The sequence below is a fragment of the Saccostrea cucullata genome, unplaced genomic scaffold (assembly GCF_032062105.1).
Source record: "Saccostrea cucullata isolate Sc308-1 unplaced genomic scaffold, CSIRO_AGI_Scuc_v1 ctg312, whole genome shotgun sequence".
Lineage (NCBI taxonomy): Eukaryota > Metazoa > Mollusca > Bivalvia > Ostreida > Ostreidae > Saccostrea > Saccostrea cuccullata.
The window spans coordinates 409,842-434,054 of NW_026929887.1; the positions used below are offsets into that span (position 1 = coordinate 409,842).

The window sequence follows — 24,213 nt, forward strand, 5'->3', positions numbered from 1 at the left end:
GTGAAATTTCATCAAAATCGGTGGCAATGCGTGGCAACGAAGTTTAAGTGGTTACAGAGAATGGCTATTAAATACTTAGCATTTGTTTATTATATATAGGTCTTTGATAATACCGCATATTTGAGTTCATCTCACAATATGCGTCGTTATCAAAGCTCTATCCTTTAATTATATGTCATCATTCACCTCCTTTTTGTGAAAAATCGAAGAAATGAGATAAGCCGGAATTTATTTATCCATCCATACAGTGTCAGTACGTAGTCACTAGGTTTACGGGTTATCTGCCCTTTTCTATGCATCAATGAAAGTGAAAGGTGGGTGATGAAAGTATCCGATTTATTTTTCTGTATTATGAAATACCCTCCCACCTCAACCCTTGAGCTAGGTGTTAAGTATATACTCTTTCTCCTTTTGTTTATTTAAATTACGTTTACATTGTTTTACATGGGTTAGGTATAGCCAATTTATTAAAGTTATGGAAATGTCCTTGAGAATCTTTTTCTGCTGTGGGGTTTTGTTTTGGTCTTTTCAGGTATTAGAGATTTCGTTGAAGGAGACTAACGGTGCTGATCAGAATTGCCTGCTATTTCCGTATTCTAGGACCTTTGGAATTACCTCTGACCGAATACCATGCGTGACAGGTGTCAACTTGGCGAATTATCCATGATTTCAAGGAGTTCGGGGAAAGACAGTAGACTATACTTCACAGTGGTCGTATTGGCGAAATCGTCACCTTCAATTTAACCATTGAACTGTTGATTTTGTTGACTTTTTGTGGTTGATGTTGATATATGTGATGGTTGATGTTGATATATGTGATGTTGACTTTGAAAATTATATCTTATATAATGTAAATCTAAAGCAAAATAATATAATTACAATGAAGCGCATTGAAGTGGTAAAATTTTCCGTTTGGATGAAACGTTCTGAGTCATGTTTTGAACGTCAATTATAACATAATGACACGCCCATTTCTTGAGAAACGAAAAAGAAATATTCGTCGTCATGTTTATAACACCCCATTCTTCGTGACAAGCAACATGGGTTTCACCAATATGGAGATTTTTAAAGTTATAAGAGAGAGAGTTAGGGAGTTTCTGCTTCTGTAAAACACGTATTGCAACGAATTTGTCCATTACTATGAATTTATCATGTTTATTGGAGGTACCATAATACATGTATCGATCGAACACGTGCTTATTCGGTGTTTATGCAGACCGCCAATTTGATTGGCTACTATATTTATGGAATACCTGTTCCACAGGTATTCGAATAAACCATTTGACCGATTTTTCCTTTCTAAAGAAATGGGCGTGTCATTGTATGAAAATCATCGTTCTAAAGATAGCTCAAAACGTTCCAGTTAAACAGAAAATTTTACCACTTCAATGCGCTTCATTGTAAAAGACAATTTGTGTTGAAATGTGTCCGTAGCACGATTGAGGTCAACCCAGCGTGCTACTTTTCCCGTCAGGGAGGGCACAACTTATGTTGATGTTGGGGGTATGCCATTTTGCCGGCTGCCCCACTGTTGTGTAGACCACTGTGGACAATACCTGCCAACTCGAATAAAACATTAAACTTAAATACTTAGCATTTGTTTATTATATATAGGTCTTTGATAACAATCTTGTCGAACAAATACAATTGGTCATAAAGAGAGAGATGTAATTGGTTACCCTTTTTCAAAATACCATACATAGCTTTCGTTGCTCTTTCAGTAGCAACCAAGCTTTATTATAAACGTGATGACTTTAACTTTTCAATCGTCAACTTCCCTTACTTATACCTATCACAAAATACAATGAAGCGCATTGAAGTGGTAAAATTTTCCGTTCGAATGGAACTTTTTGAGCTATCTTTAGAACGTTTATTGTCATCTTATGACACGCCCATTTCTTTAGAAATGGATAAAACGGTCAAGTTGTTTCTTCAAATATCTGTAGAACAGGTTTTCCATAAATATAATAGCCAATCAAATTGACGGTCTAAATAAACACCGAGTAAACACGTGTTCGACCGAAACGTGTGTTGTTGTAACTTCAATAGACATGATAAGTTCAAAAATAAGTACATATTCGTTGCAATTTGTGTTTTACAGAAGCGAGGAGTCTCTAACTCCCTCTTTTAATTTTTTAAAGCTTCATTTCAGTGTAACTCATGTTGCTTGTAGCGAAGATTGGGGTGACCCAAAACGACGACGAATATTTATACCCCCCGCTTGAAAAGCGGGAGGGTATATAGTGATCGGGATTTCCGTCCGTCCGTCCGTCCGTCTGTCCGTCCGTCCGTCTGTTACGCTTTTTCTCTTATCCGCAACTCCTCTTATACTACTGAGTGAAATTTAATGAAACTTTCACAGAATCTCTATTACATATTGCCATTGTGCACCTCCTATTTTACTTTTTTATTCGACACGTATTTTAGGTTTCCCAGAGCAAAACATTGACATTGCCATTTTTTGTTTACCTATGACGTCACATAATAGAAGCTTCTGGATAACACTTCATAGGACGAATTATTCCTCTTTACACGTTACCGTAAAACAATATAAAGCAACACATCGACATTATGGGAGGCGGGGGGTATCATTTAGTGAGCTCATTGCTCACAGTACCTCTAGTTCTTTCTCGTTTCTAAAAATATGGGCGTGTCATTATGTTATAATTGACGTTCAAAACATGACTTGGAACGTTTCATCCAAACGGAAAATTTTACCACTTCAATGCGCTTCATTGTACCTTCATCACCTCATTACCTTCAAGCGGAGTTTATTTCTCTCAATTGATTTGATACGCGGGAGCACGCTTTACGTATGAACAATTTCTAAAACGAGGTAAATTATTGACAAACAAGTTGCTGAAACAAGAATATTAATGTCACAGGTGGTGAAAAGTCAAGTCTCAACCGGGACTCGAACCCAGGGCCTCTGGCGTACCGTGCCAGCGCTCTAACCAACTGAGCTATTGAGACCCGATATATTGACTGACTTCCACGCACCTGTGAACCCGGTGACATATTCCCCCTCTTTGTAGAAATTCGTCCTCGAATTCTACGAGTTAAGGAAATGCTGTGAGGCATGTTCCAAGGAAATAGTGGGTTTTGTACGTTGGGCGCCAAATGTCACAGGTGGTGAAAAGTCCAGTCTCAACCGGGACTCGAACCCAGGGTCTCTGGCGTACCGTGCCAGCGCTCTAACCAACTGAGCTATTGAGACCCGATATATTGACTGACTTCCACGCACCTGTGAACCCGGTGACATTAACAATCTCGTTTAAATTTCATAAGTTGTATGGTCGATACGATGACCTTGTCACCAAAAAAAATGGGATGATTATAATAAAGTAAAATGCTGACTGATGTTTTTCATTCTAATTGTAAGTTAATTATTTATATACATACTGAATTAAAAACGGATTTTCCCGTTATTCCCCGATTATAACAAGGAGCACACGACGAGTGTGACCGATCGTCAGGGGATGCTCATTCCTCCATGGCACACCCTCCCTCACTCACACACACGCTTTCACACTCAATGGAGAGAGAGAAAGAGAGCAAATAATTTCAAACATGATCTCTTCTGCAGAATTTTATTCAGGCGATTACAAATATTAAGATATACAGTGTATATGTATACAGTAAATATACACTTATCACATTAAAGAAAAGGCTTCGCTTTGATTATAGTCCTTGATCTGGATTGGACCTTATAACCTTTATGTCTGATCACCAGAACACAAATGGCAAACAAGGCAAAGGTCGCTAGGCCGGCGAAAATGGCCAGGATGACCAGTATATACTTAGCATCCGAAGACAACCAGTCAGATGAAGTCGACGACGTGCTCGACGAGGCACTTTCTGAAAAACAACGATCAGCATCACAAAATAAAAGTATAAAATTGGTCATGATTTAAACTATATTATTTTCGTTTCTATGTTGATTCGAAAATATATCCAATTGGATTCGGAACAAAAGACAACACAGAGTCATATACAACTGTTAAAATTTAGATAATATGCTAAAAAAAATTATGGCGAACTCCTAGCTTAACTTTTATTAAACAAGATGTCTCTATTATTCTAACATCTTCTCTGATTTGTGTAGCAATATATCATTGTCATCTGTATATTGAGATAACCTTTAATGACCAATACGCAAGTGCATATGTATGATTTCTATAGCAAGGCAAGCTTTGACATATAAACTGATGATACAAATATACACTGTATTAGCAATCCCGAATGTAGTCAATATTTTGCCATAATGCTATGGTGTAAATAATGACCTTGTTAACAAATACAATGTATAGTTTGTAAGAGTTGACCAACGTTTTTCATTTTAACTTATATGCCGTTTTTACATTGACTTGTCTACATATTTCTCTGTTAACCCGATAATGATGATGAGCATACGGTGGGTCTGATCAATCTACTGGAGATACATACACTTTTACGGCAAAAAACATTTCATATTTATGAAATATAAATTAACGTGTAAATAACTATTTAGAGATGTTAAATATGAATAACCGTTCTCTTGAATAAAGATAGTTAACTATATCTCGGCAATATATGGTAATGTGGCATATTGCAGATCTAGCTCCATTACATTTCCTATTATAAATGAGCTCTTTTGTTGCACAATATTACCAAGTGTTTCTTTTTACCTATGATCTGAACTGTCAAAACTTTCGGTCCAACTAGATTTTTTCCATCGTAGACATAAATATACAGGTCAAAACCCGGTTCTGTAACATTGGCCACATTACTCTCAGCTAGAACTGCACCAGCTTTCAAATCAAATGATTGTACAAATAAATATGTGTTTTATTTGTCAAATAAATAAACTTATCAAACATTGTTCTATTATAAATAATATCAACGTTCTAGTTTGACACTTTCTGTGTTTGGAAATTTCCTCACTTCAATGTTGATTTTTAGAATATTGAAAATTTTAATGAAAAATCGAATCAGTATTTGCCCTGACGTTGTCCTAAAAAATCAATTATTTACTACACTTCTAACAAATGGTAACTTACAGCTAAATATCTTGAAAGGACAGGAAGCGGGTATGCAGGTCATGTTGTAGTAGAGCTGGGCGGCCTCCTTGTCAGTGGAGGATACTGTATATATAGACGTCCCTGTGATCGTAGTGGGGGAAACACTTACGCCTATAAAACATTAATTCACGAGAAATCTATTGAATTTTATATGTAGTATAGTTAGTTGTATTAAAAAAAATCAACTTAAATGTGTTAAACACAAGGAATTATTAAAATTAACAAAATCGTTATCAAAGTAGGCATTGTTTCAGGAATTTTTTTCACGTACAACGGCAATTGCGTAAAAATTTCATAGTAAGGTTCTTAATTTCCCCTTTCCACTTCTTCAAATTTCATTTTTGATGTTGATATAATTAATGCAGATGTGTTTCATTAATAATATTGTACAAACGAATATCTTTGTTGTTACTTACTTGCCGGTAGGTTAGATATAACTGGCTGTTCATTCTTGGTCACATACACGACGAATGTACTGCTGGTCGTATCTTTGGTATCTGTACATTCTATTGTCATCAAATACTCCCTGGTGGTATCATAATCAAGAGAAGCAGCCGCACGAACATAGATTGAATACCCTAAAAATATTATTTTATATCCATATATTTCATACATTAACCAGTATGTCAGATGATATTAAGGTCAAGATCTAGTAAATGAAAGGTGCCTACAGATTTATCAAATTTGAGAAATAAATCCCTTTATTGATGCTTTAGAACTTTAGCTTGGTCAAATAAGGTGTTTCGGGGCATATTTTGTAGGTAAACAAGATGAAAAACTGTATTTTAAACTGTCATTTTCGATGAAAAATTAAGAAAACCAAACATGAATATGGGAGTTTTTTTCATATTCGACAAAGGAAATGTATCCAGATTGCCTACAGTCTCACAGAAAACGGTAATAAGTATGTCCATGGCCTCTTCTTTGAACCAATATCAAATTTAATATAGGTATCCGGTTTACTTTTCATATGATTTCAAATTGAATGTCATGAAAATATCCTATTTTCTACATAATTCTGCTAAAGCCGTAAATTACGGGAAAAAGAAAGTTGAAATTGATTATGACGTCATAATGGATCTAGCACCAAAAAATTAGTCTAAAGTTATTTACTAGATCTTGACCTTAAACAAACTTCTCAAATCAATGTAAAATTCATTGAATAATATATATTGGCGTGTGTACATGTTTAGAAATCGTTGGAATATGAGAAAGAAGTGGGCATCTATTTTAAAGCAGTATACTTCACTTACTAGAATTTCCTATAGAATAATAAAGGTAAAGATCAGTTGTGTTTGGGCTAATGGTTGAGGAGCACGTGACAGTGTCTCCTACTGTCGGATCAGTGACGGTCAGGATGTACAACTCCGTTTCTTCCGTTAGATCTTCGCTTACTTCCGTAGTATTGGGAAGATTTTGAAACACTGGAGGCTATAAGAATAGTATAAGTACATGTACCTTGTCAGTTTTTGAACAGGATAGAGATTTAAATTCCACATTAAAATAAATCAAAGATTGCAATCAAAATTTGCAATACCTTGTTTGTTACAGTTAAAGTAAAAGTGGATGAGGCCGTGTTAGTGCACAGATCCGTCACCGAGAATGTAAAAGTTGTAGTTCCTACACTCACTGAAGCAACGGTGGTTAAATTCCCTATTAAATTATCCAAAACAATCAATAATCCTTAATTCTTGTTTTTTAATCAAATGTTTTTATTTATTTAAAAAAAATATTAAACTACCGGAAGAAGTATCAAAGTTGAAGGACGTGGAGGAGGGGCTTGTTGACATCAGTGTATACGTCAGGTTGTCAGAAGCGTCGGCATCTGTTGCTGTCACGGTAAGTAAAGTTGTTCCTACAGCCGTGTCGTCGGTAACAGAGGACGTCGAGGGTAGAGTTGTAAATTGAGGGCTGTTTCCTTAAAATATATTACATGTATACTCATGCAGTTGGAACATTTCAATATACAAGTTTGAAAGGATGGGATTTTATTTGAAAAATCTTTAGAAAAAATGGTAACAAAAAATTGCACATAATAGCCACATACATCAAAACTTAAACCATTCTTCAACATTATTTTAAAAATTGTTTTGTATTCAGACTAATAACCTGGAGACAACTTAGCCTTGATAGAAAACTCCATATTGCTTTGAGGATATGTAGAAAATGAGGCTGTGTTTCCCACCACCTCAGTAGCTGAATCAGAGAAGAGCACATCTTCATTGGCACTTCCCACACCATTATTCGTTATAAAGTAGGCCAGTATAGTTACATTGGAAGATTTACTATACGTAAAGAAGAAAAACATTGCCAGTGCTCGAAGTGCTAAATTAATAAGACTGACGCTATTTTTAACAAAATTTCTGCAAAGGACATGACTTACAATCCAATAAAATCTCCAGCATCAACGGATATTTGTTTAGAAGCAGGTACTTGAAGAGTATTCTGAGAGTTTGAACTGGATGTTGTTGCTGAAATTAAAGGAAGAACAAGAGAACACTGATCTTTTCCTATAAAAGTTTTAAGGTATTTCCATTCTGTGATTTCACGGATTTTTGCAAAAACTTATCATTTTTTATTCGAACCCAATAGAAAAAAAAATCGGACAAATGTTTTACTGATTCAATGTAATCTGTGCAAGTACAGGGTCACGGACAGAAAACTTCATAATTAGTTGCATGGCACCTTCTCTGAAAACCTTTGTCCAAATTGGACAGTTCTATGTTTTTGAATATCAGTGGTACTCTTTCATATTGTTCAAGAATATAAAATTGATATTCGATCACAGTGTGAAAGAATATCTTATTACGTTAATGAATTTATTACTTAAAGAAAATATTTTTGCTTTGTTAAATTTTGAATTGTGAAGATATGTAAATTTTAAATTAATCTAAGTTGTTCTCTGTGAAAGTTGCGTCTCAACACTAATGTATCATATTGTAATTGAAGTAAATATTTTGTTTGAATGAAGCAGTTTTTCTTGGTTTAATTGATATTGGTTTTAATTTGTTATCTTATATATTATCAAAGAAATAATGGCAATTGCAGAAATAGGAATATACTTTAATCAATACATGTACGAAATTTGAACGTTCAGCGACAGAACATACCTTTTTTTTTTTCAAAATCAACATTATATTATTTCATTTTTATACATACAGGGACATTTAATAAAATACAGAATTTAAAAAGGTTTGGTTGAATGTAAACAAAGTTATAAACAATGTCTACGATTTTAAGAGCATCCTCTTAATAGATGAGACAGAGATTATATTGTTTTCTTCTGTCAATTTACCAATGTTTGTATTTCAGGAATTTACAGGAAGAGGACTCTACTCTTGAAACAAGATGTGTTTTTGAAACACTGATGCCCCCCAATATTGCAGCTTATTGTGAGAGTTGATATTTCTCAAATGCATGTCAAACTCCAACGGTGAAGATCAAAAGGTCAAACATTTTACCCACTGAAAGGTCTTGTCACAATAAATACACATCTGAAATATGAAAGCCATAGCACCAACTGTTCTAAAGGTATGACCAAGGTTAAAAGTGTGATGTTTTGTAAAAGTGAGCCAAACTTCAAAGTCAAGAGGTCAAATTTGTGGTCCCAAAGAAAGGTCTTGTATCGAGAAATACACCCGTGATATAAAAAATTCATAGCCCCGCCCACTCAACAGTTATGAGCAAGGTTAAAGTTTGTGCAGAATAAGAGACAGACAGACAGACAGACGGAAAGGACAAAAAGTATTAACCCCGTATTCTCTATTACGGAAACATAAAATATCGGATATTTTAAAAAGATGTTTCTTCTCTAAGAACCCTCTGTACACTAGTGCAAAGTGTTTTTTGAGCAATGAGAGATTTGTATTGAATAAAGGTGTAAATATAAAGCTTATCTCTTTAACTTCAATATATGGTACGTACGTAGCTGCAATAATGTAGCCCTCTCCGATTTTTTTTTTTTTTTTTTTTTTTTGGGAGAGGGCTACAACTCCTTAGGATCTCTATAATGGCGCAGATGCGGCAGTGGATCACTCCCGCACGGATTTCGGCTCAAATTATCAGTAAACGGCTATTTTATTATTATCTCTTACCTGGAATCCAAATATGTAATTATGCAAAACATAAATCGATCCAAATATATTCACAACGACCCATATATCGGTTATTTTTCGTGTGTGTCAACATCTTAACTTGAATTTATCCGCCATGTTTACTGACCTTGATGGATTGTATTTTGGGACAGCCAATGAGAATTTAGGTTTTATAGGAGCGGATCTACTAGGAATTCCCTTATTTTAAGCATACGTATCGCTGTTTCCGCAAAAATAACACTTGAAATGGTTTTATTTATCGATGTTTTTGTAATATATTATAGCACAATCGTTTATAAACATCGACATTTGCTTTATTTGGTTGTTCCAAATTTCTAGCGAAAGTCTCACTACGTCACGCGTGAACTGTCATGGCTGCTGAATATTGCAGCTGGGAAAGACACAGATTTATTTTACATGGTTTTCGAGTTTAACAGGTTTTGTTGTTGACAGTGAATAAAAAATCCGTCTAATAGGAAGTAAGTTTAATGTAAAAATAATTTATTTTGCCTCCAATCACCCGTATCAAAAAAATATATTTGCACCATTACGGAGATGCGATGGAATTGTAGCCCTCTCCAGAAAATATAAGATTAAAAAAATCGGAGAGGGCTACATTATTGCAGCTAGGTACGTACGTAGTATTTACCCGGGGAAATATATGTAATGAAAACAATGTAGTATCAGTGAGCAGAAACCACTGTTGTTGACTTCATGCATGGTTAAAATATATATGCAAAAATCATGTTCAGTGAATTTATCTCGGCCTTTTGAAATGTTAAATTTACTTGAACTGGTTACAAATTGAGTACTACAAGTGTATGTATTTATTGGAATTCAGATCTAAAAGCAGTTACCCCTTACTGCAGAAAAATACCGTAGAACCAGAATTCTTTAGTGTGCAGTGTAGACAGGGTTCTTAATAATAACCACAGTGCCATTGTAATTGAAGCGATTCATTTTTTTAAGACGAAGCTTACCTAAATCTGAATAAAACATGAATGCTAATTATCAGTTGCTTGTATCTCAATACCTTTTATTAATAAGTACTTAAAGGACTTTATGATTACGAATGTAAATATCTGCTTTTGAGTCACAACAAATCAACAACACTTGTAATATGCATTAAATGTTTTTTAGTTCTCCTGCTTTTTTTTTTTTTGGTTAAAAGCAAACAAAAACAAATAACATCATGTAGAAGTGATTGATTGATTGATTGAATATTGTTTAACGCCGAGTCGGCAATTTTTAAGCCATGTTTCGGCTGGCATGTAGAAGTGAAATATGTCATTTATTAAAGTATATGACGGAAGAAGTAAATAAAAGCTAACAAATTTGGGGGGGGGGGTAAAAAAAGGGGGACCCAAACGTAGAGTATTAAACATCTTCGGCAAAATATTACACAATCTGACTCCGGCACCATAATGACATTGTTATTAGTTACAATATTCATGTATTTCAAGTTGACCCCCTTATGAACCTCATTCAGAAGATTAAAAAAATATACTAAACTGTTGTCTGCCATTAAAAAAGGTGAGTAAAACAAAATAACAAACAGCCAAAACAAAATAACAAAGAGTTGCTGACTATCATTTGTCAACCTAAAAGAAATAACAAGCATTGGTGGCAGATAGGGTGTCCATGTACGTATTAATTGGGGATTTATCTTGGTTGCAACTGGGGTGCTTTTGTACAGGTTGTAAAAGATAAGATGTCAAACGCCTAAAATCCTTTCGATTCTAAATTTTCATTTTAAAAAGTCCCTCCATGCGGTAGGTATATGAAGCACAAGCTTCAATTGTTTAACGACAATACTAGAAGATACTGTTATACATGTAATTCTTTTTATTTGAAAACAAAAAGAGTAACAGCAGATAGTTTTGAAAAATATATATATTTTCTCCTGCATCTGAGTGTGTACACTGTATTAATATGACAATGTAAATACTTACAGTTTATATCAAAGGAGTTTTGTCCAATTAGAGTCCACACGTTTGAGACAGATCGCCATACTTGGGTATAAAGTGTTCCATATGTTGTACCTATGTAAACCTCCCACTCCGACACAAAACCACAGCAGTCAATTTTATACTCGTTGTCAAGTGAGTTTAGAATGAAGGTTCTCCCTTTGGAAATTAATGCAAATTGAAATATCTTAATGATTATTATGTTCCCCAAACGAAGTTGGGGAACATATTGTTTTTACTCTGTTTCTTATTATTATTATTATTATTATTTTTCTTCTTCTTCTTCTTCCTGGAACTTTTTTGTCCGGGAATGATCTTGTAAACTGTTCGTCCGATGTAGGTAAAACCTTTTTAGGGTTAGTAGACATGTTATGTAGATTTGCGGAATCAAGGTCATTTTGCGCGCACGTGCTTGCAAGAGCGTGCACGTGCAACACGTGAAATGACCAATATAATAGATATAGCCACAACTGTTCTATTTTTAGATGAAATGTTTTGAAACTCATAATGTGAGGATATATTAGTAGTATAGACATGAAGACATGGTGAAAATAGCAAGATCTCACGCGCATGCACGTGCACTTCGCTCTGATTGGCTGCAACTAAAGTCTCAATATCTTTCTTTTTTTTTGACGAAATCCTTTGAAATTTTGAACATAGCCATATATTAGGATATCCTACAACATGAAATAAAGCAATTATCATGAAAACACGTGCATGCACGTGCGCTGCAATCTGATTGGCTGAAACTTTAAACAGCTATATCTCCCTTGGTTTTTAACCAAAGAGGATGGGATTTGGAACATAGATAGATATAATGGACTTCTACAAGTAGGTATGGTCACAATGCACATGCATACACGTGTGTGTACATGTGCTGCAATCTGATTGGCTGAAACTTTAAACAGCTATAACTCTCTTAGTTTTCACCCAAACGGGGTGGAATTTAGAACATAGATAGATGTAATGGACTTCTACAAGAAGGTATGGTCACCATGCTCATGTATGCACGTGCGTGCACGTGAAATGAGTAAAATCAAACATACACTTGAATGAGCGTATTTTTTAAAATAATTTTGGATTGAATACTTTAATATTCAGTGTATTAAAATATAGATTGTGCAGACAAGATGATAAGGTCATGACGCAAATGCATTCACATGTGCACGCGTGAAATGCTAATGTTTAAATGATTTTTGTACATTTCTTTGTAAATGTTGTTAAAATCTCAGATGCATAGAGTTTGTCTTATTTAATGAAGCTTACAGGGAATATGGCACCAAAAGGGAGTTGGGCAGCGTTTGGGGAACATCTGTAACGGTCCCCGTTACAATTAGCACTAGTTTCTTTTGAGAGTCGCTTGATTCATAACAGAAGACATCAAATACAAAAGACCCAAGGGCCTTAACAGTCACAAGAGTATAATAATGTGAAAGATCCAATAGAAGTAGAATAAATAAATAATCAAAATAAAATGAAAATAAACTTAGAGACGAAATATGTTGCTTAAAAGAAGACCTGGGATTAACAAAAATTTTATCAACTTCTCATTAGCAGTTACATGTACTGTATATTTTTATATTATAGGTGTCCAGAAGTAGAGATTGAAGCTTTTCAAAGGTTAATTATAAATTAAGTATAAACATTAATTTTACTGTATACAACAAATTCCTTGATAAAGGGCCAGGCCAGAAATTTGCTATTTCGGAAGAGGCACATTACTCATCAAACGCATATGCACTTAGTACGTTTGCTTTATAGCAGGAGATGAAAAGCAATCTTTTCAAAGAAACAATAGTACAGACAATTGCAGGAATATTAATATTTGCAAAGAAACAATGCTGTTTTACTATACATGTATGATCAATAAGAACCCCGCCCTAACACTAGAACGTCTTGACTCATGGGCCATTAATTTTATTGTTTTGGATTCTTCCTTATCATAAGGTTTTCATCTGTTTGTCTGCTACCTACGTATGACCAAAACTATTTTCAAGGAATTTTATCTGAATTGTACTATATGAACAAAAGAGCTTCGAAATAATATTGAAACTCCTGAGAATCGCAATTTTGAAAGAATTTGCTCTAAATGTCATTTATAAATCGAAAAGGACGAATTCAAAATATTGTATGCATTCTTTTTTCTGGAAGAATATATACATTTTTTCTTAGCAAAAACTCCCGCTTTAACATCATAACTCTGACTCTGATGACATGAAATTCAAATTTTGGTAGAGGGCTTATGCTTATTTCAATCATGCTTACAATTTGACTGCTTGATGTCCAAATGACAAGAAAATGATTTTTTTGATTAATGCATTAATTTTTGTGATTTTTAAATCCTTCTGGCAACATGGATGCAGGGACAATGAAATTCAGAATTTTATTCACTTAGATATGATCAATGACAAAGAGCCATAGAGCATTTGATAGTCACTTTCGCCAACTCTAGAAGTGATTTTTTAAAAACATTGTCTAACCAAAATTTTGTCATACAATGTCAGTTATACACGCCTTGAAGCAAATCACACCAAAATAATACTTAAATATTAATAGTCCCCTCATATGATAGGTATAAAAATCGTTCAGTTTAAATGGTGAATATAGTAAATACTGAGGTACCCCCCTAAACAAACTGTAGCAAAAGACCACCCTTAACCAGAAAAACAACTTCTGAATAATTTTATTTGGATATGACTACACTTAATTACATTTAGATAATTTTGGTTAATGGTGGTCTTCATATTGAAAATATTAAAAATGTTTAAAATTTTTCTTCTCATAATTATCTTAGGATTCAACAATCTGTCTTAAACGTATCCATCTAAATACAATGACTTCGTAGTGGTATGATTGCTGGACTGTAAACATAATGATCGTGGGTTCGAATCTCACAGTGTGTGTGTTTTACCTAATATGCTTTTATTTTTATTTTCTTAGTGCATTTTTCCTATGTTTTTCTTTTATTATTTTATTATACATGTATAAATAATGTAAGAGATTATTATATAATACAACATAACACTTTGAAAGTATCTCGGGAAAAAACAGTCCTGAACTATTTTAATTGACCCAAACTCATAGCTGCTAGCTTGTTTTATTTTTTAAAATTTTCTAAAAATCTTGTTAAGAATAAGAGTATTGAACTAGAGAAGAAACTCGTTGCGAGCAACGAGAGGTCTTCCGTTCGATTCTTAAAAAAACGCAAAATCGAGCTGAAAAAAGTGATAAACCTTGATATGAAAACAAACGGGATTGAAGCCGGGTCGCCGGTGTGAAAATCCAAACCGTTTACTATCACGCTGTAGGGATCAAAACTCTAAATGTGCTTGTATATACTTCTGCAACAGTACAAATAAACCTTCAAATAATGAAAGGCGGGTCACTATTCATAATTTTGCGTCAAACGCCACGAGTATATCTTCGCGCCTTTTCTTTGGAATGTTTCATTAAATAGGTTTGATAGCTTCAATGGAAATGAAACAAGAACGCTTTTTTCAAGGTTAAGAAAGTATATTTAGCATATTTACATATTCCATATCGTATAAAGATAAATAACACTAAATCAGTGAAACTGCTGTAATTTTTAATTTTTTTAAATGTCCTGTTTATCCCCACAGTGAACTATCCAGATTAGTTTAACTTTCATGAAAAGGTTGAACTGTTTCGCCGAAAAACATGCCTACGACGGTCAAGGAATCAGATACCATTTGTGTTCAATAATTTAAATCAGATCTTTGAGACAAGAATGTTAATATTAACCCCATTCAACGATCGTTTGAAAAACGGTTTTCTTATTTTTTTTTTCCCTTTTGTATTAGTCTAATATGACACAAGTCTGCATAAGGAAAACAGTGGTTACGTGTAATTCTTACTATATACCTCAATATTGTTTCTTAAAAATCATTACTTATAACTAAACCAATTATAGAAGTCGTTTCAGACGACCTGGGATTAAACCTTAGTTTGACACAGAATTACAACGTAACAACGACGTGACAATCCAAGTATTCTTTTACATTTCATTTATCCTATGTTACTTTCGTTCAAGCAAACGCTCGGCTGACTCCGTAAACCCTGAATTGCGCAATGTCGGAGTTGACACGGACAGCCGCCATTTTGGATCAGATTTTTAAATGTTAATATCTAGAGTTTGGATTTATTAATATTCAAACAAATTATACAGTAAGCATTAAAAGGAGGGTTTCCATTCACACACCAAAATTAAATGAAAAATATTGAAAAACAAAAAAGTTAGAAAATACGGACTTTTTAATTTCGCTTCCGATAGCAACCGGAAGTAATAACAACGCACAAAGAGGTGATTCTGCACATCTAGAAGTCATCATCTATCATCTCTAATAAGTCTCCAGTTAATATCTTTAGCCATTTTTTAAAAAAAGGGGGAACAAAAATCCATTTTAAAATCAGAAAACTGTCAATATCTTGGAACCAAAGGTGAGTATTCCAAATTTTCCTTGTCATGCCACAACTTCATATAATGACACATAATTCCTGAAAGTTTCATTGAAATCCACTGGATAGTTTTCGAGAAATCGCCTGCACAAAAATTTCGGGAAAAAAAAAGAAGAAGAAGAAGAAGAAACAGTAGAATCACTAGAAGGTCTTCCGTGAAGACGGAAGACCTTAACAAGTAAAATTATTGTCATGTAACAAAATTGCAACTATGAAAATATAACTCTGGTCCACAAATGATTGCAAACATGTAGTTTGATCTTGAGTTGAAAAGGTACATGTACGTGTATCTATAAATAGAAATAGGTGATTTCCTTTTAAATACTTGAGTCGGCCGTGTCGTCGGTAAGGCAGCTATGGCTCTTTGACTAAAATTGGAATTGGTAAATTCAGAGAAGAGGCTGAGTTCATTGAATCTATTAAGCCAAAAAAGATTGTTGATCAATTATTCAAAAAGCTCTTTGATTAAAATAGTCAACAATATTAAGTTCAATAAGTAGATTAACTGATGACAAATATCCTTTTTTGTCCCCCGCTTTCGCGAAAGCGTGGGGACATAAATCTAATTCGTTTGACCGTTAGTCTATCAGTCTGCCTGTCAGTCCGTCACGAAAACTTTAACCTAGCCCAAACCTTTTGATTTAGTGGGGATATGACTTTCACATGTGTATTCCTTTTGACAAGACCTTTCTTTGAGTACCACCAAATTTGACCTTTTGACCTTGTAGCTTGATCCACTTTTACACAAAAACTCCAAACTTTTACTTTGGCCATAACTTTTGAATGATAGATATTAGGACTTTTTTATTTAAAAAATAGTGGCAAGACCTTTCATTGGATACCAAAAACTTTGACATTTTGCCTTGACCTTGAAGATTTTTATACATATAAAAAAAAACTTTAACCTTGGCCATAACTTTTGAACTTTAAGAGGCTAGGGCTTTCATACTTCACATATGTAATCCCATTAAGAACACATTTCATTGGATACCAAAAAAAATTACCCTTTGACCTTGGAGTTTGACCTACTTTATGATTGATTGATTGATTGTATATTGTTTAATGACCCTCTCGAGAATTTTTCACATATGGAGACGCTCCTACTTTTTGAAAACGTTGACATTGGCCCCAAATTGTGAACGGTAGATACAAGGAATTTCATATTTCATATATGTATTTTTTGTGGCAATTCTTTTCATTTGATACCAACAACTTTGACCTTTTGAGCTTGACCTTGAAGATTTCCATAAATAAAAAACTTCAAACTTGCCCATAACTTTTGAATGGTAAGGGCTAGGGCTTTCATACTTCACATATGTAATCCTTGTGAGAAGACCTTTCATTGGATACCAAGAACTGCGACCCTTTGACCTTGACCTTTGAGTTAAATTTACTTTTAAAAAACAAACCTAGACAATAATTAATGAAGGGTTATGGCTAAGGCTCTCATATTTCACATACTTAATCCTTGTGACAGGACCTTTCATTGGATATCAAGAACCAACTTTTAAAAAACCATAACCTTGGCCATAACTTTGTACGGTTAGGGCTAGGGTTTACATCTATCACATATGTAATCCTTGTGACAAGACCTTTCTTAAGAAACCAACAACTTTGACCATGGAGTTTGTCCTATCTTGTAAAAATTTATCCTTGGCCATAAATTTTTGAACAGGTGGTGCTAGAGATTTCGTATTTCACAATTGTATTTCGTGTGAGAAAACCCTGATTTGGGTAATAATATATTTAATTTGCATTTATGAAAGCTTAATCTTCGCTATGTTGCCATACGGGGTCATCAATGTTTCACAAACGCATCTTGTTCCTTATATTGAGATGAGATGGGCTTTCATATTTTACATGCGCATTTCCTGTGACAAGATTTCTCCGAGCATGCTATGATTTCTGACCACTAGACCCTCACGAATGACCTTATTTTAAAAAAAAAATCAACTTCGGTGATAATTTCTTAATGACATATGATACGGCGTTCATATTTGACACAATATGTAAAAAAAAATGACATCTCAACCACAAAGACACCGAAAGCGGGGGACCACAATTCTTTGAATTTGCTTGTAATTCATATAATATCCCCCTTCGAATTGACGTATGAAAAAGTGTAAAACAGTTAAATGTAGTGAATTACAAAGAACTATTTTCAATTATTTCCTATATCCAGTGATAATTTATTGTTTAAATATTGAATGAACGAAAGATCCATATAAGCATGAATTTAGAATGTCTTAATTTTGTTTTAAACTCTTCTATCCGTTTCATGAAATTTCGTTTGCAAGAAGTACTTTGACTTCAGAGATCTCACACACAGCACAGTATAATAACAATTTCCATTAAAAATAAAATTATTGACCATGACTGACTTACTTTGATATTTGTATTAATTTTGTTGAAGAAAAGACATTACCTACGCCTGCGTCATTATTAAGAGAGGGGACGGATTTTCCGACAGATTGTCCCGTTATACATGCTGCTGCATCTACAACAAAAGCGAACACATCAGAATTGTTTAAGATCATTTAATCCTATCATAATCTTAAATTTAAAAATATTTTATTTTGATTTGTTACTATTTTAGTTATTCCAAACATATCTACGAATTTTACATCTCAAGAAAATTTTTTTTTTCAAACTTTCATTGCAGAAACGTTATTTGGATTTGATTTTTACCAACATTTGTGCAAGAGAGTGTTGCATAAGTCAGATTTAACAAATATATTTATTTTGTAATGTGATATTTGTAATTTTGGGAATTTCTAATGAACTGAATGGGCAATTTTAAAATAAACTTCTCTTGGCGATTTATCAATTTAAATACAAAGTTTACAAAGTTTTTAGTTATTTGATACCTCCTTTGGACATAAAATGATATATCCATTCACCTCAATCTATCAGTGAATGATGATAAACCAGTAAATTCAAAGAAATTTTGAGATAAGGGAGAACTGGACCGATTTTCTAGATTTTGAGACATCTTGAATTAATTCATAGTCATACACTCGTGTACATTAACACAAGTGTTAGATTGTTGATTGAGAGATATCAATGAGCTAGATTTAAAATTCGAAAAACTTAGATCATTTACAGAAAAATTTTGAGCTAAAGCACCAGGCTATCGTGTGTTATTCGGTAAAATCTTTTTTCACATATATACCCGGTATGTAAGCCTATTACCTCTATTGATATGTGTAGATACAAAAATTAAACTCGATAGAAAACCTATATGCATTATGTTTTAAAGTAACAAATATGTAAGAGAATTGTATTAAATAAACTCTGCATAAATAATACAAAGATTTCAAAAATCATTACTTCAATATAAACTGGTTGCGCAATGGTAAGAACATTTGCTCTAAAGTCACAATGTAAGGAGTGAAAAATTCTCGAGAGGGACGTTAAACAATAGACAATCAATCAATCAATATAAACTGCTTTTGGTTAGAATGTGCTGCATTATATTTTAAATAGAAAAAGTCGGAGATATCAAAGAGAAAGCTCAAAAGTCCAGTAAAACATTACAAATTAGGAGTACACATGGACCTAAAAAAATATCAGGTGTGGGAACAAGTGTCAGCCACTAATTAAGAATCCCACGTTTAAAATTATTTTGCTCAAAATCCTCTGCATATTTTTTCCAATTTGCAATTTTTTCTAGTTGATATATTTTTTTTATTGCTTTATAGTTGAGCCTCTTCCAATGTGAAACAAAAATATAATATTTTTAACAACAAACAGTTACATATGTATGTTATTATTTATTGTGATTTTATATTTTTTCCTCTGAAAAAAGTACATACTGTATTAGATATAAGTAACAAAATGAAAAAAAATATGTCGATTATTTAATTTGAGAATATCTTACCAATCAGCCTTGTAAATGACGATATTCCGTAGATTACAAGAAGTACAGAACAGTAAGCAGCCATCCTGCTCGTTAATCGCCTAAAGTAGTTGTCAACAGTGCTAAATTCAATCTACGAGGTTGTGATTTAAAGTTAAAACCGTTTATGTAAATTTTAAATTTCTCAAATCAGAGTATCAACTAACTATGTGACCGTTACAATGTAAGTTTTAAAAAACTACAAAAAGAACGGTTATCTGAAGCCAATAATTCTCCAAGATAGTTTTGTATGGTAAATAATGAGTCTCACATATGCAGTTTGGCACCTGTTGATGCATACGCATAGAAAATATTTCTTTTCATTTTGGTACAATAATTTATCAAATGCTAAATAAGTTTTATATATAATTATATATCATTCCATATGATATTGCATCGTATTTATTTATGGCCCAACATTATTGATCATATGAAAAAGTGTTTATATTATACTATAGATTCCTTATTTTACATTGATTTGAGCACCATTATTAAAAGCGAGTGATTTTATTTTTCGAGTGGTGCTTCTTGCGAAATTACACGATAAGTAATTCCTCTCATATTTTTAGTAATCTACAGTATCCTCCATTTTGAACTGTGGATCACCCTGGATACAAATTTCTTATTTTGTTTGTTTTCTCGATGTTATTACTGTTAGTTTATGTGGATTTTTTCTTTTCATTTTTGTTTCTAATTTTCCAATGAGGCATTTAATTCAGACTTCTTTTCCGCCCGAGTGTATTAAGAAGACACCATGCCTGAATCTCTTTCATTGATTTTTTTGAAAAACTTATTTAATTTTGAATAATATATAATATTATATAATATATTTATTACCCCCTGAAACCCCTGTGCGTAATATGACTATTGAACCCATCAATTTATTTCACTTTCGAATTCAGAGGGGAAAAAATGCTTTGCTTTCTACATCTACTGGGCCGATTAGGTAGAAGTTAATATTTTGTGTAATAAAGTGTAATAAATCTTTCAGCGTTTATTTTACATGTACTTCATGTTCATACTTCAATTTAAATACTTAGGTGTTATCATGCCCCGTAGTGGTTTCTTCAAAAGTGCCAAAACACACTTAACTAAACAAGCTTCAAAAGCAATATATGGCGTTCTTAGAAAGATAAGGTATTATAACTTGCCAGTAGATTGTTAAATAGATCTTTTTGACAAAGTTATAAGCCCGATTTTGTTGTACGGGTGTGAAGTTTGGGGCTACGAAAACATAGATATTTTAGAAAAAGTACACTTAAAATTTTTGAAATTTGTGTTGCATGTTAAGTCCAGTACCCAAAATTGTATGGTTATGGGGAAATTGGGCCATATCCTTTAATAATACGTATGAAGGTATGAATGATTACTTACTGGGCTAAACTTTTGATGTCGCATGAGAGTAAGCTGGCATACATAATGTATTGCTTTCTTTATAAACAATTTTCTGAAGGATCATTTATGCACCCATGGTTGAAATGTATAAGGATATCTTGAATTCCTGTGGTCTGTCTTATGTGTGGATGAATCAACATTTCATTAGTATTACATGGTTAAAATCTATTGTGAAAGAAACGTTATTAATTTTTACAAGACTGGCATATGAACATAGAAAATTCATCTAAATGTTTAAATTACAGGATTTTCAAAAACAATTTTGGGCGAGAAATGTACTTATGTAAACTCCCAAAGACTTAGGAATTGTAGGAACAAAATTTAGAACTTGTAACCACAAACTTCCAGTCGAATCTGGTAGATGGACTAATACTGACAGATCTTTAAGATTATGTAATTTATGTGACAAAAATACTTTGGGGGATGAATTTCACTATGTAATGGAATATCCATATTTTTCGTCTTTGCGGGTAAAATTTATTGATAAGAAGTATTGTACTCATGTAAATACTTATAAATTTGAGAAAATTATGTCCATCACAAATGTTGACTCACTGTTAAAACTGTCTTTGTTTGCTAAAAAGATAATGGCCTGCTTCTAGTAACTATTCTCTTTAATTGACACTACTCTTCCTGACTTGACTTTTTATTTTGTATATATGTAAATATGTTCCTGTACCTGTATACCATTGTATGGTCTGAGTGTAAATAAACAAAAAAACAAACAAACAATAATTATAAAGATTCAGACAAAGTCCATTAAAAGCACTAGCAATTGAATACTTTGGCTTCCTTTCATTAATGAAAATACTATTATATGCAAATAGCTATTTCTATAGACGTCGCGCACGATGTTGGTGTCAAAAGGTCAAAAATTGCTATTGCGGCGGCATTTGCCCTATTTTCATAATTTTTAAACAATTCACCATATGAAAACTATATATCATTCGGTCGGTAATTATATACTTAATACATTTTTACAAAAATATGTTAAAAAAATTCCATTTATCCAATATATTAATTCGTTTAATCGGTCAATTACGTCAAAAAACGCATGTAGACCGGTAACAGGAGCGTCGCACATGCAATAACAAAATGTTGATAACTTCCGTAAAACAAACAGTACAAACATAAAATTTGGCAGAAAAATTCAAAATATGATGTAAATGATGTAAATTTTAACAATTATGATTTCATTCCATCCGTATGCTCTAAACGCGTTGTTCAAAATCCAAGACAGAGGTGTAGACGAGGGTAAATCGACGAAATATGGGATACACATAAAAAGTCTTCGGTTACTTAGAAAAATAATTTCATGAGCTTAAACAATTTTGAAATTTCATCTCAATGATCCTTTTTGTGTGCAAGGAAGTATATTTTAAATTAGACTGATCTTTTGTGAGGATATGTATGTTGGGTTTCTGCTATTAAGCCGATTTATTTTGAGTATATTGAATAAGATGGTGTGTCACAAAGTTTGGGTGTTCAATGTCACAAAGTTTTTAAGATTCGTAAAATGGCCAATTTTGTAATGCTGGGTGAAAAATTAATGTTGAAAATTATTTTAAATTCTACAAAATGTTGCCATGTTATTAAGGAAAAGATCTCTTAACAGAATTTTAACTTGCGGTGTCTTAAATTTTGATAATAATTGCCATGTCACAAATATGTACATGTAGCTATATGTCACAACTGAATTTTACGGCAACAACGTCACATTTAAATTCTACACTCCATGAATTACTTTCACTTTAAGAATTCATTTTTCAATTTTGCTACAAAACAACATTTAATACAAAATGTGCAAAATCAAAACTTTACTTTAATATGAAAATGAAGTGATTCTACAAAGAAGTGTTTGTTTTAGAGGGGTTTTACAAAGTCAACAATAAATGTCACACATTGTCCAAAATTAATAAATCTAACTATAATTGTATAAATGTTGTGACTTAAATCGTATGAGTAGTCATTAAAAATAGACATATTGAAAATTAGAGGATTTTTATGAAATGTGCATCTCTTCAAAAAGTTATCGGTATATTCCAAATTAATTTCAATGGAATGGTGATAAAATCCTACCAAAAAATAAAAGTCAACATGTTATGTCACAGACGTAAAAATATGGCGTTTTGGCGTACGTTATTACGTTCAATGCATAAAATGTAATCTAAAGCGTCAAAAGATTTTTTTCTCCAAAATTTACTCTTATTGCTAATGAGCCTGATATGGATAAAAGAAAACTATACCAATAATGATTTTTAAGAATAATTTTAAGTTGTATTTATATATAAAAGCAAAACATGTACACTGTAACTATACTAGTACACTGTATCAGTATATATCCTTGTCAAAAATCTGTACAATAGTACCATTCAGAGTTCGAATTAAGACACCAGAAAAAAAAAATCAATCAAACCAAAATTTATATAAGGGTGTGATTTTAAATTTGAATTACCTCCAGTAAAGTGTGTCAACTCTATATTTGATGCTGACGTAAACTGTTCTATACATGGCGAGTCCAATATTGAATGAGGGTTAGGGGGTGTTGGAAGTTGTGATTTAGATAAAATATCAGGTTTTCACTACATAATTTGAAAATTAGTCCTCTTTGTCATTAACCCGATAGCATCGTATGAAATAAAACAAAGTTGTATTTTATTATGTTAAAAAAGGCTTGGGGTAAAAAGCTGAGTGGAGTGGAGTGGAGTGGAGTCGTGGAGTCATGGAGTCATGGAGTGGAGTCGTGGAGTGGAGGCTGTATTATAACAATACAGGAAGTTTGAGAACAAAACAATTTCTTTTGCATACAATATCTCCCCTTCATTGTCGTTTTGGATTTGTGTACACTGTACCAAGAATGAAACAAGAAACAAAAGAAGTCCATGCAATCAAAAACTAACGACCTTTAAATGTCAAACAGAGAATCACCTAGAAATGCTTTACTACGTAATATATAAACACTATCTAAACTTAGCAAGACTGTTTGACCTTATTCGCCTATCCCAAAACAGGCAAACCTAGCAAGAGGTGTTGACAGCTTTAATATCAAACAGAGAAAGAGCACTGCACTGCAGAACTGATGACAGCTACATAATTATAAAGGCACATATTTTAAAAAAAATAGGTTTCACTATTAAAGATATCCTCTTTGTTGGAATTTGAAGGTCACAATTTTTTTCTGTATTTCTATCTTTGTTTATAAACATATATATCTAAATATTTACATGCATATATCCCTTTTAGGAGACATGCTTCAGAATATAGGTGTTAATAGACTCGACTGACAAATACATATCATACAGCTGTGAAACATAAAATGGATA

The 24,213-nt window shown here is 33.0% G+C and overlaps 1 protein-coding gene and 1 non-coding gene across 2 annotated transcripts; both read right to left on the reverse strand.

Annotated features, from left to right (window-relative positions):
• Window positions 1-2,899: 2,899 nt before the first annotated feature.
• Trnat-ggu (transfer RNA threonine (anticodon GGU)) lies at window positions 2,900-2,973 on the reverse strand. Its single transcript has one exon. It is a non-coding gene; the product is annotated as a tRNA-Thr (tRNA).
• Window positions 2,974-3,593: 620 nt separating this feature from the next.
• LOC134282400 (protocadherin-11 X-linked-like) lies at window positions 3,594-12,856 on the reverse strand. The gene is made up of 11 exons (XM_062764795.1): window positions 12,844-12,856; window positions 11,107-11,280; window positions 7,444-7,531; window positions 7,170-7,345; window positions 6,802-6,978; window positions 6,598-6,713; window positions 6,314-6,491; window positions 5,477-5,638; window positions 5,040-5,171; window positions 4,668-4,790; window positions 3,594-3,858 (listed from the first exon to the last, which is right to left on the reverse strand). The coding sequence occupies exons 1-11, from the start codon at window positions 12,854-12,856 to the stop codon at window positions 3,659-3,661; spliced, it is 1,539 nt and encodes a 512-aa protein (XP_062620779.1). The 3' UTR covers window positions 3,594-3,658.
• Window positions 12,857-24,213: the final 11,357 nt, after the last annotated feature.

Coding starts and splice junctions, on each gene's coding strand:
- LOC134282400 (XM_062764795.1), bottom strand. Junction 7,532..11,106: donor AAACTCCTTTGATATAAACT/GTAAGTATTTAC, acceptor CTTTAATTTCAG/CAACAACATCCAGTTCAAAC. Junction 3,859..4,667: donor TTTGACAGTTCAGATCATAG/GTAAAAAGAAAC, acceptor GTTGTTTTTCAG/AAAGTGCCTCGTCGAGCACG.